Below are 13,574 nucleotides of genomic sequence, written 5' to 3'. Positions count from 1 at the left end.
AGTGTATATCATCATGGCTTAAATGTCTGTTGATGTTGGACCAGTCTGTTAAACCTGGGGATGGATTTGTTGATCCTGATCATGGACAATCACAATAGAGACTGGCCGTCCTGATGGATATCAGCTGACAGTGGAGGCCCTGTGGAGCCAGACTCCCCTGTAATCTAACGACATAGAGACGAGATGTCATGGACTCCATAGAAATAAGAGACAGAGACAGAGAGGGGCCTGCCTTATTTAGAAAGAATCACTCAACTACTCTCAGCCATTGTATAATTGATTACATTTTTCAAGAATGGATTCTCTATTTTGAAAAAGGTTCATGTCAGTATGTGGGAATAAGTACACTGAGCTGGCGAATAAGTAGTGTTCAGTCTACTTACTCTACATCTGCGTGCATGACCCCCTGTCACTAAACAGACCCTCTCTGTGTTGAAGAGGGCAGGTGGTGTGACTGTGATGTGATTGGTAGATCAGTGCCCAGGTGCTCATCATAGCTCCTGTTAGCCTGGAGAACAGGCATTTCTGACAGAGCGCAGGTGGTATCGTTCCATTGTGTGAAGCAGGGTGCAGGTGTTCAGGTGATGGTGTGTGTGTTGTGACTGTATGCTGCTCTGTGTGGTCGGGCAGGCTGTTCCAGGTGAAGATGGAGAGGGAGCAGTACCAGACGGAGATCAGGGACCTGCAGGACCAGCTGTCAGAGATGCACGACGAGCTGGATGGCGCCAAGACGGTTGTGACCGACGGAGAGAAGGATGCCATGATGGAGGTAAAACACAGGCCAGGTCCCACAACTCTCAGAGGAGAGAGCGTTGACATAGAGGAGCTTAGCGGCCTGCATGGAAAGGGCTTTGCAGTCCCATAATAACCACCATGTCAATACCATTGTAGTGCCATTGTTGGTAATGTGTAAACATGTTATTCTTACTGGCACATTTGCTGAAGCAGAATTTCTCAGCAATAATGGCAGTGCTGGAGATTTCTGTGCACGTCACCTGTTAAGGTAGCGGTTAATCTCAGGGTGAGATTTTAGCGAGACACTGTCACCAATTCCTCCTCTCCTCCTATGTAGGAGCTGATGCAAATTAAGCTGGCCTTACAGGAGGTGCTTCTGGCCAAGGAGGAGCAGGAGGAGGTGCTGAGGAGGAGGGAGAGGGAGCTGACTGCCCTGAAGGGAGCACTGAAGGAGGAGGTGGCCACACACGACCAGGAGGTGGATAAACTGAGGGAGCAGTATGAGAAGGAGATCCGCAAGCTGCAGACGTCTGTGGAGAAGGCCAAACAGGTAACTTAGGAGATTCTTGGTCCCTTGTGTCATGGTCCCTTGGAGGCTTTGTGTAGTTCCTGGTTGATACAGGGATGTCCCTGAGGACATTTTTAGGTCGTTCTTTGGACGCTGTGTCATGGTTCCATGGAGGTTTTGTCTAGTTCCCGGTTTGTCTCGGGACGCCACCTGATGGTTGCAAAGAAACGTTCTCCCCCACCAAAAAAAAACATTTTAACCAGGGCACACGCACCCTACTTTCTTTATACATCACCCCACCACTTACCTTAAAACCCCCAAACCCCCATATATTTCATTACTTTACTTATAATGGTTTGGGACACGTGGGACCATCACGTGACAAAAATCTCCAGGGAACTATGACCCAATGTCCCAAGAACTTTCAGGGGACCATGACACAATATCACAAGAATGCCCAAAAACGTCCTCGGGAAGGCCCCGTTACTAACCAGAAACTAGACAAAACCTCCAGAGGACCATGACGCAATGTCCCAAGAACTTTCTTAAAACATCCCCTCGACAAACCTGGAACAATTAAAAGGTCCCCTGGAGAATGTTCCCTTGGGTACATCACGCAACGCTTTTAGAAAGTTCAGTGGGATAACGTTGTGTCGAAACCCTTAAGGGATCTAATGGAAATGTCGCCGAATGTCCTCAAGACGTCACCTGTTTGCTGTGTGTATTGATGTTAATGGGAGATTTGGGCAAACCCTTTGGGCATCACGTGTACTTTGGGTAGTAAAAGTGTTTGTTTAGAAGGTTTGTTTGGGAAGGTTTTTGTTGCCATATGTTCGGCATCAGTAGATATTCGATAGCTTTGAAGTGAAATGACCAGGAAATTTCGACCAGCTTCAAAGTTGTGCCTCAAAATTAAGCTATATTTTAGTAACTAACCCAATAGGACCGTGTTACCTCGAACAAAAAAATGCTTTAAGTTGTTTTTGTTATGACTGCTGTGTATTGGAATTGGAAAAATAAGATTACGCCCCCATCATTGTCTACCAGCTGTTAAGATATTTCATTGGTTTGGAACAAGTAAATAATGATTGCTATCCAAAGGCCATTGAATTTGTATAACTTTAGTGCTCCGTTGTTTATTTATTGAGGAAATGAAACCCTCATTATGTGTTATTATAAGCAAATCAGGCCTTTGTGTTTATTGAGATTAAAATGTTACATACAGTATGCATACTTGAATGAATTTCTGGAAAGTCCTCTAGGAGTTAGTGAATCATTGACTGCATGGTGCCAGTGTTAAGAGAATGTCATAGTTCTATACATGAACTGCTCTACTCCTCTCTCTTCTTGCACTTGCCTAACTGCATTTCACTGCACACACTGTAATAACAACCCCAGCTGAATGCTGAAAAACAAGTCTGAAAACGGTTCAACTGTGCTGGGAAAAAACACTCCCTTCTCTGTAGTTCAGCTGAACCAACCAAGATTTAAAAAAGACTCAGCTATCCAATCCAGTTAAACCAACTTGTCATCACTTTTCATGGGAACTTATTGGACTCTGTTTATCCTAGATGACATATAGTGTCATTAAGATGCTTTAGAACGTATTTCATGATGTTGAGGTGTGATTTAGCTGTAAACAGATTTTACTGGGTGGCTCAACAGGAAGAAAAATAGGACCAAACAAAGCCTTTAAAATACTTGGGAGAGGGGATGGGGAGAGGCAAATGGACTAGTAAAGAGAAGACAGGGTAGGGAAGTGGTAGAGAGGACAGTGAGGTAAGAGCATAAATAGGGCTAATGGAGGAGAGGGGCATAAGAGAACCACCGACAAGGCTAGAGGAGCATTGTGTTGACTAGGTGTTGCCTGGCTCACATGCTTCCTGTTTGTGTCAGGGCCTCGAAGTCCTCTCCTTGCCCCCACTTCCTCCTGCCGACACAGCAGCCAGCCCCTTCTGAGATATTGTTGTTCTTGCTTGAGGGGAAGAGTTTGTCATCAAGAATTCACCACCAGTGCTTTATAAATAAATTACAAGATGTCTGACTTTATTGTTACTCAGTATTCAGACAGTTTGGCTGCTATCAGTTTGAGTTTATCTTCAGTAATTTGGGCCTTTCCCTTAAAATACCAATCCATTGTTAGGTTGTCACACACAAAAACTATTTATGTCAATTTCAGTCTACTGTACTTTTATCCACCAGGCATTGGCAGGATTGAAAGTAATATAAATGTCTGCATGTGAGTGAGCAACCGCACAGCCTGCTGAATTGCTTAGCATAAAGTGTGCACGGTCTGGCATTCATCTGTCCTGTCTCCCATCGAAACGCTGCTCCTCTCTCCTTCGGCCATGAAATGTGCATTGATAGTGCTGCCCCATGCAGAGAATAATGCTGGAAACTGGAGCACTAAATTGTTCCTGTTGCCCGTTAATTGCAGTGGCAAGCCGTCACTAATCTAATGAGCTGTAGTTCATGAGTTGTGCAGTGTTCCTCACTGTTCCTCCTCTCTCTCTGTTCATCCATTGAAAGGGCAGGGGTAATTGTGGACCTCAGTAGATGAATGATGAGTTTGTTTCACACAATAATAGCAGCAGGGGTTTGGGATATGGTTGGGATATGCTGAATAAAGTGGGTCAGATGAGTTATGGAGTGGACATCTCCCTGAAAATATGTGTGTCTGTTTTGTGTCATTGCATTTTAGGTTCAATTGTATTTTTATTGAGTTGTAGCATGGTCCATTCTTTAGATGTTAATCTATAGAGGTAGAACCTATAGAGGTCAAACAACAGTATGCATAGAGAATCTATAATCAGACTATAGTCTACTTACTGTAAGTTACTTATTGTAGATCAGTTCTGTGTCAGGTTTTTCACAACAGTGAGACTTGAGGGAATGTGAAAATGTGAACTGATAAGGTGCAGTGAGCAGAGAGAAGGGTGTGTCAGAGAATGTTTCTGGCTGGTTAGAGAATGTGCACCCAGCAGACCCCTTCCCTCCTGCATATTCTGTTACAATGCTCCAGCTCTGACCAGTGGGTGGGGTCGGGAGGGGTGCGACGTGACCATGCCTCTTCAGGGGGCTGCTGTTATACCCCCTCTCAGAGACATTCCTGATTCTCAATGCTCTCTCAGAGGGCCACAACCCCAGACAGCCCCAACCCGTAGTCCCAGCCCCAGCCCCTAGTACCAGCCCTAGCCCCTAGTACCAGCCCCAGCCCCTAGTACCAGCCCCAGCCTCTAGTACCAGCCCCAGCCTCTAGTACCAGCCCTAGCCCCTTGTACCAGCCCCAGCCTCTAGTACCATCCCCAGCCTCTAGTACCATCCCTAGCCCCTAGTACTAGCCCCAGCCTCTAGTACCAGCCCCAGCCTCTGGTACCAGCCCTAGCCCCTAGTCCCATTTCCAGGCTCAAACCCCATTCCCGGCTCCAGCCCACTCTCATCCCTCAGCCTTGATCCTCTCCCTCCCTCCACCCTAACCATACAGTCATTCCATAGCCACCGTCCCAAGCCTCAGCCCTTATAGCCCTATCTCATACATCCCCTGACACACTGGCAGCTCCATCCCCCAGCTTCTAGCCCTCCACTTAAGTGATTCCTGCCTGTCTTTATTTTCTCTGTGACTGACTTCTTTTTGTGTGTAATCATTGAAGCCATGTGGCCTGGTGAGCACCTCCTCAGGGCTGTTTGAAGGTAAAGAGTCCCACAGGAGGCAGTGTGTTTCCTCAGTTGATGATAGCGCTCTGCTGTGAGGCTGTAGCCTGAATTCATGGGCCTATTGTTCCTCTGCTGCGTCACTGCCTTGCAGAGCTGAGCTGGTGGGGAGGGAGCCTACTTTGCCAAAATGCATGCAAGGCTTTGGGGATTCCAACAAATACCCCCAGGAGTGTGGAGTAGAGGGTCAGTGTGCTCAAGACTGTGATGTACCTCAGTTTTAAGACCAGAGGTAGAAAGCTAATTCGCTCACACCGAGACTTAGGAAATATGTGGTTTCTCCACTCAATAGGTTGTTTTGTGTTGGTACATTGCTTTTCAACATCCAACAGAGTAGGGAGTACTGGCAAGTACAGGCAAAGTATTTAACATGGACTTACTCTCCTGTGGCGTAGTCTGCTCAGGTTGCAAGTGGCACTGGTCACTCTCCCTCCAGCAGGATCTGACCTCAGCTCTGACATTCAAAGCCCAGTCATTTGCCTGTGATTTTCCTCCAGCCCGGCCAGGCAGCATGATTCCCCAAGGTCTGGCTTTCGTCCAAGAGTTAAAAGAAGTACTATGCTCAATGTCAGTGTTTTGTCCTACTATAATGAGTTTCTGAAGGGTCTTTTGATATTATAATCACTCTGGGTTGGCCTCATATCAACCATTTAAGATCAGAATAGAGTACTGTGTGTGGAATTTGACATTGTGTCATCCCACTCCCTTCTTTTGAAGCCACTGGCCTTCTGGCGAAGTGCTAAACTGTAATAATGCCACATTCTGGGGAGGCTTGGAGTTTTGTGACAGTAAATGTTAATTCTCTGGTTCCATTTTTTTGACACAAAGGGCCAGTGTCCCTCAAAGCTCTACTGTGACTGCCTTCTCACTGCACTGGCCTATTTAATTCTCTATTAAAGCCAAACACCCCTGAAATCCTATCATTTGGCCCGGCAATAGAGACTCCATTTAAAAAGGTTTCTGTTTCCATGTCCCGAAGGACAAGACAAGATTTGATTGCTGGCATCTTATGGTGACTGGAGAGATGCCAGTGCTCCTCAAGCAGCAAGTTTTAATTTCCACTGCAAGCTTTTCTCCCAAGCCATCACAAACCTGTCTTTACTAGGCAGACACTAGTCTATGTGCCTTTTGTTGGAGAGCGTCTCTATTGTAATGCATACCTTCTTGCTGGTGAAACAAACTAAGGCTTATTCATTGCCGGAGAAAAGCTTGAGTGACCTGTGATGCTATTCACTTTCCTTGAAGACAGAATACATGGTGTTGAATACCATTAACTTGATATCACACAGGATATGACCCGTTCCTGGAAGGACCTTGGTCATCTTTGTGCTTCTATTTAGTCCCGATTGCCTATCTCGACTTCCCCTCTTATCCCATATTTACTTTTCCCTCAGGGAGAGCACATGAATGGAAGTAATTTGAAAACAGGACCATAAAACTATGAGGCCGCATCAACCTTGGCTCACAGTACCCTCTAACTAAGGTAGACTGAAGTAAATAATTGTAAAGGATGTGGTGTTGAGCGTTGATTTTATTCACTTGTGGTTGTGGCCAGTATGTGTCTGTTTGAACGATGTCACCACCCGTGTGTTGTTACAGCTGGGGTAGAGGGATATCCTGTGTTTCTCTGCATCCTGGCCTAGGTCCTGGATTATGTAGGGGGAACACTCTGCCCTTCGGCTCCTAACCAAAGCCTTTCTGTCAGGGATGCTGCTGGGACATTATAGCAACTTGACAATGTGTCAGCTCAATCAAATAAGTGTTGCTTTGTACCTTTCCCAAGGCCATGGTAGAGCAGAGGGAGCAGAACACTGTGCTCCATTATAGTTACTTATTTTTGATATACTGCAATCTTGCACTGTGAGTGTTACTGTCTGAAATAGGTATTATTTCTAAAACCTTGTGATGCTGTATGCCCACAACAGTGCACTCATATAAAAGGTTGAGTTCAGTGTTATGAATGCATGTGATAGTAAACACATAAAATGTGTTTAGGGGTGTGCCAGGACTTTTACTTTAATCTCTGTAGTATAGATGACACCAGTTTGTCTGTGATAACCAATCAGAGGGTATGCTACTCACTGACAAGGGCATGAGTACACCACAATCTTTATTTTCAGGATTTGTTGAAAGATTAACATTTTGATTCAGTTAAAAGTCAGATTATACTATTTTGATGCGTTGTGGAAGTCACAACTTCCGCGGTCGACTTTCTAGCCGCCACCGATCTACGTTTCTTCCACCGATCTACGTTTCTTTTTCCATTTGTTTTGTCTTGATTTAACACACCTGGTTTCCATTACGTTATAATTTATTCCCTATTTAACCCTCTGGTTCCCACATGGTTTGGTATGTGTTTGTTCTTTGTTAAGTAGTCGCTCTGTTGTGTCGTGCTGGAATATTTTTCCCTGTATGGTATTTGTTTGTGATTTTCCAAGTAAAGTACGTTGTTACTGAGTTCTGTGTCCTGCGCCTGACTCCGTCCTACCTGCTGCACACTGACTCTTGACAGTGGATCTAGAATGGATTAACACTCTTGTCATTTTAAAAAGGGATATGTATGTGCCTATAAATGTGAATAGAGTGGGGCTCTGCTGGATGTGGGATTACCCCTCCATTGCTTGTTCCCTGGGCTCCAAAGCAGATTCAGCAGGGGTTTGTGTGTGTTCCCAGCAACCTGAGAGCACCCTGTAAAAGCTCAGAGCTCGCACACTGGGCCATGCATACTTCACTGCATTGTTAGTGCCACTCTTTTTACTGGCCGCACAATGGTAGTTAATGCCTGACTATAGACACACAGTTTAAGAGTACACAAGAGAGCCCTTGAAATTAAACTCTCCAATTGTTAATTTTAAGGCTTTGTAAAAGTCTGAGCGAGTAAAAAATGGCAAACACAAGGAACAATGATCACCAGGGCACCCTGTGAATTTCCACCACCCATGGGTCTTTCTCCCCCTTCACCCTCTGAGTGGTAGTGCCCAGACTGGACTCTCAAAGAACCCAGGATGGGAAACGGGACAGTGAAAGAGGGGGTGAGGGGATGTTTGTATGAGAAAAAAAACTGAGAACTCAATGAGTCTACATTTTCTGTATGCTCCCCTCCCCCTCAACTTGCCCTCTACCCACAGCCCCAGTTGATTAGTTTGAATACAGAGATGATACTACAATCTTCACATATTCTAGCTAAGTAGGCGAAGTGACCTGTAAAACAGTGAGGTTTTTCACAAGCTTCTACCCCCTGCTGTCCTTGGATTCTGTACAGTCCTAGACAGGTGAAAGATGTTTGGGATATGCCCAATGTTTCGAAAAATTTAACACTGCCTTCATTTACACATTTTAAGCACTTTTTTTTTGTGTGAGAATATCCTGGTCTGGGATGTAGGTAATTCCAGTGACACCTGCATATCAGTCAGTCAGTCTGTACTTGTGCCCCAGCTGACCATGCAGGGATAAGGGTGTCGGGGAGGGGGAACAGGCCCAACAGACCTCAGTGGGTCCTGGAGGTGGGGTGGTTAATGATCTGTCTTCTATGCTCTCCCCTCCACTGGGTGACCTTAACCCCTCGCCTACCACCCTCCGCTCAAACACTGGAACACCAAGCCTCAGTGACCAATGAGGGTCCTCCAACTCACCCAGTGGTGAGGGGATGATTGAGGGGGCGAGGTGGTCGGACTTTGGACTCTTTCAGCTCTGTGGACAGATAATGAGTCACTAAGGGACCATAGTACAGTGGTTCTAATGACAGAAGAGGGGATTCAAACACATTCCCAAGCACTAAGTCAGATTCCTTTTAAGACACCCATTTAGTAAGACATCTGTATCTAACTAAACTTATGACTGATAATCACAGGACTTGTAATTGAAGTAGTTTCATGACATTAGCTGTCTGCTATTTATCATGCTGTTTCGTTAGTGAATGTTTTTTCATTCTCCACTGGGTGAGTCAGCGTTGGTGCTCACCTGGAGCACTGTGTGTGTGTGTGTGTGTGTGTGTGTGTGTGTGTGTGTGTGTGTGTGTGTGTGAAACAGATGCATCTGTGTGCGTGCGTCAGGTGTGAGCGGAGTATGTGACGGGTATGTGCGTCAGGTGTGTGCAGTGTGTGTAGGCATAGGCTTTTCTTGGACCTGTCCAGTGAGAGGTGCCTGTCTGCCTGCCTGCTTGTCCAGGCGAGGCTAAGGGGAATTGAACCACAGTGTGTTAATCTGCACCATTTGCCTCTAATCCCCCTGGGAGCAGACATTCCTCCTCATAATGAACCTGCTAAGTCCCTCCCTGCCTGCATACTGTATAACATGAATGGGGAGAAAACTGATAGCCTACATTATAAACTGGATGGTTTGAGCCCTGAATGCTGATTGGCTGTAAGCCGTGGTATATCAGACCGTAAACCACGGGTATGACAAAACATGTATTTTTACTGTTCTAATTACGTTGGTAACCAGACCCCATCACCTCCCTGATTACCTTCTCTATATATGTCACTCCCTTTGGTTCCTTCCCCAGGTGTCATTGTTTCTGTTTCATGTCTGTGAGCTGTTCGTGTTTCTTGTTTTGTATTATATTTTCATTTATTTATTATTTATTAAATTTATTCACTCCCTGAACTTGCTTCCCGACTCTCAGCGCACATCGTTACAATAGCAATAAGGAACCTCAGGGGTTTGTGATATATGATATATATATATATATATGAAAATAAGAATTTGTTCTTAACTGACTTGCCTAGTTAAATAAAGGTAAAATAAAATAATTAAAAAAATATTGCCAATAAACCATAACTAAGGGCTGTATCCAGGCACTCTGCATTGCCTCGTGTATAAGAACAGCCCTTAGCCGTGGTATATTGGCCATATACCAAACTCCCTCGTGCCTTATTGCTTAAATATAAAACGTGTTTACATAATCATATTTAGTCAATTAAATATAGGCCTAGTACTGTAATGAGAATGGCCAGGAGCCATGTGATCCAACCAGGAAAAACTTAGGCCTTGGGTATAACTTATCTAGGGCTTCTAGTTTTTCCTGGTTAGGGAAAACTCCTGGCCCTTTGTATCAGTAGTCAACCCCATATGAACGTCAGTTCCTGGTTGTTTCTGTGGACCAGTGCAGCATGGGTATTCCTCACTTTAGTAAACAGAACAAGAAACTGTCAAACCTGTCATCTGGCATTCTGTCAAGCATTGCCTCATTTCCAGATATTCTTGTTTTTGAACAAATATTTGGGAGCCTGGCTGCTACTATATCTTCTTAAACGGTCACTTTCAGGATATAAAGTAAATCCCTCTCTGACAGCGTCATCACAGCAAAACCTGCTATCTGTTTTTCTATGCAAAACTTAATGCGGGCCTATATAGAGTGCAGTGTGTTGTTGTCAGCTAACAGGTTACATGAAGACAGAATTCAGGTTTCCCTGAGTGCATTGACTGCTCTCCCTTAGGACAGCAGCAGCCCAGACAGGCTAGCCAGGGCAGGCTCTCCATTGATAAAACTGGGCAGAGGCAAAGCACACAGGGACCTCCTTTCACACTGTCCTGCCACAGCAGCCAAGTTCATACAAAGACAGGCTGCCACCAACAGTGGGTCATCTAATTATGGAATTTGGTCCTGTTTAGTGACAAGCGTTGAACAAGCGAGAGCCATGAGGCTTAAGCAGCAGCCCCACAACTGTACAACTCTGGCAGATAAAGCCAATGAGACATTGATGTTGGTCATGCTCAGGGGACTCAGAATGAAGTGGATGGATTTACTGGACTGGACCATTCACCTCAATCTCCCCAGCCTTTTGCGGGTGACATGCTGTCTTTGTGTGGGCCAAGCTACAGCAGTAGAGGCAGTTCAATGGGAGGTGAATGGAGGCTTAGAGTTATTGTCATGCATCCACCTCTTAAATCCCCTTGAGCTTGTCATGAAGGAGCTGTGAAGGAATTTGAGTTGCCTTGTAAATAAGACCGTAGACTTTTGTTTTTAACCAGTTATCAAGCCAGTATTGTGTCCTTTTCTATGCAACGTTGCATCTTTCTACCCTGTATTTACTTTGTACTGACCCTTCTGTCTGCTCTCCAGAGCAGTGCTGCAGTGGGCAAGGAGAAGGCTGAAGTGGAGGCAGCCAAGGGGGCAGTGGAGGGCCAGGCGGGACGTCTTAGCCAGGAGGCCGAGAAGCTGAGAAAGCGGGCACAGGAGCTGGAGAACGAAGTGGCCAAACTCAACCATATCATTGATGATGCCAAGCTACAGGAGAGCAAGCTGGGGGACAGAGTCGGCCGGCTTGAGGTGAGGAACAGAGAAACCTAATGTACTGTAACTACTGTAGCAACGGTCATAGAAATTGTTCAAATGTTTTTTAAACAATTTGCATAATTGCAACTGTTGGACAGTGGATGAAGATACTCCAAACTTTTAGAATATGTATAATCCATCACATGAATTACAGCGCATTAAACATTTACTGGCATGGACAAAGGGATTTTGGTTGGAATTCAGGTATTCAATTTATTGTCAAATAAAGAAAGAAAAACATAAATCCACTCATACTGTATATACATTATCTTATTGTATCAGTTTTTGTAGATGTATACAGTTGAAGTAGGAAGTTTACATACATTTAGGTTTTAGTCATTAAAACTCATTTTTCAACCACTCCACAAATTTCTTGTTAACAAACTATAGTTTTGGCAAGTCGGTTAGGACATCTACTTTGTGCATGACACAAGTAATTTTGCCAACAATTGTTTACAGACAGATTATTCCACCTATAAGGTTCATCCTTGGGAGCAATTTCCAAATGCCTGAAGGTGAAATGTTCATCTGTACAAACAATAGTACACAAGTATAAACACCATGGGACCACGCAGCCGTCATACCGCTCAGGAAGGAGACGCGTTCTGTCTCCTAGAGATGAACGTACTTTTGTGGCCGAAAGTGCAAATCAATCCCAGAATCGCAGAACAACAGCAAAGGACCTTGTGAAGATGCTGGAGGAAACAGGTACAAAAGTATCTATATCCACAGTAAAACAAGTCCTATATCGACATAACCTGAAAGGCCGCTCAGCAAGGAAGAAGCCACTGCTCCAAAACGACCATAAAAAAAGCCAGATTACAGTTTGCAACTGCACATGGGGACAAAGATCGTACTTTTTGGAGAAATATCCTCTGGTCTGATGAAACAAAAATAGAACTGTTTGGCCATAATGACCATCGTTATGTTTGGAGGAAAAGGGAGGAGTCTTGCAAGCCGAAGAACACCATCCCAACCGTGAAGGACGGGTGTGGCAGCATCATGTTGTGGGGGTGCTTTGCTGCAGGTGGGACCTAAGTTAAACAATTTAAAGGCAATCCTACCAAATACTAATTGAGTGTATGTAAACTTCTGACCCACTGGGAATGTGATGAAAGAAATAAAAGCTGAAAGAAATAATTATCTCCACTATTATTCTGACATTTCACATTCTTAAAATAAAGTGGTGATCCTAGCTGACCTAAAACAGGGGATTTTTACTAGGATTAAATGTCAGGAATTGTGAAAAACAGAGTTTAAATGTATTTGGCTAAGGTGTATGTAAACTTCCGACTTAAAATGTGTATATATATATATATATATATATATATATATATAGTTGATGTGCCTCATTTGCATAAACACACAGGGTGTATTTGCATATATGGCAACATTAACATAACAGGGCTTCAACTACCAAATTCTTTCTCTGTCTACCCTACCCTCACTCTCATGCGCTGTCTAGACTGCCTCATTAATTACTGTTGTTGTCAAGTTCTCTTGCATAATTAAACAAGTGTATCAATAGCAGGATATCCTTGGATTAAAAATCAACACACTTTGCTCTAGATTAAACATATCTAAAGAGACTTTACATTGTTTATGAGATCAGACATAATATCACTATAATCCTTTCAGTGCATGTAATTTGTAAACATTTCAACTGTATTCAATTCTTTCTTTCTTCTCTTTCTTGTGATGTAAGTGTCGAGGCGGTGCGTTAAATCCCTGATGAAGCTTTAGCATTATTATAGATTCAACTGAAAGACATTGTATTCCATTGACCCCATTTCAGCCGTTACCGGGGTGTGTTTGACAGGTCATTACAAGCATTTCCGCATTCGTAATGTTAACAAATAAAAAAGACAGGCACAAGCAAAGTATGAAACAGTCGCAGGAGTAAAATGAAAGCAATCAATTCAGCAAGATTTAAGTGTATTTTGCGTCCCTCAAACACAGGAAATAGATGGCTGAAAAAGACAGATCCTCGGGTGTAACATGAGCTGCTAGTTATATAAAGGAGAGCCACTGTAAATTGCACAGGAGTGTCAATCAGATTGACAGTAATAAAACTTTTCACATTGAAGGTCAGATCTGTTACCTATTGTCTTATGCTGGTGTATGTTAATGTGTATGTGTAAACTCACAGATAGAGAAGAGGCAACTGGAAGAGTCTTTGGAAGAAATCAAGGAGCAGGAGGAGGAGATGTCACGTGCCAACCGTGCTCTGACCACACGGTTAGAGGATGTACAGGTAAGATTGACCAGGCTTTGACCACATGGTTAGAGGATGTACAGCTAAGATTGACCAGGCTTTGACCACATGGTTAGAGGATGTACAGC

The 13,574-nt window shown here is 44.1% G+C and overlaps 1 protein-coding gene across 1 annotated transcript in view; it reads left to right on the top strand.

Moving 5' to 3' along the window:
- Nucleotides 1–13,574, top strand: part of LOC115113658 (cingulin-like protein 1) — a 44,016-nt gene that overhangs the window by 10,076 nt on the left and 20,366 nt on the right. The window contains exons 7-10 of the mRNA XM_029641551.2: nucleotides 631–769; nucleotides 1,073–1,285; nucleotides 11,019–11,225; nucleotides 13,381–13,485. Of these exons, the coding sequence (XP_029497411.1) occupies nucleotides 631–769; nucleotides 1,073–1,285; nucleotides 11,019–11,225; nucleotides 13,381–13,485 (664 nt within the window). The remainder of the gene's footprint in view (nucleotides 1–630; nucleotides 770–1,072; nucleotides 1,286–11,018; nucleotides 11,226–13,380; nucleotides 13,486–13,574) is intronic.

This window comes from Oncorhynchus nerka, linkage group LG28, assembly GCF_034236695.1.
Source record: "Oncorhynchus nerka isolate Pitt River linkage group LG28, Oner_Uvic_2.0, whole genome shotgun sequence".
Taxonomy (NCBI): Eukaryota; Metazoa; Chordata; class Actinopteri; order Salmoniformes; family Salmonidae; genus Oncorhynchus; species Oncorhynchus nerka.
Note: the sequence above shows the minus strand (reverse complement) of the source record. Positions and strands in the feature narration are given on the sequence as shown.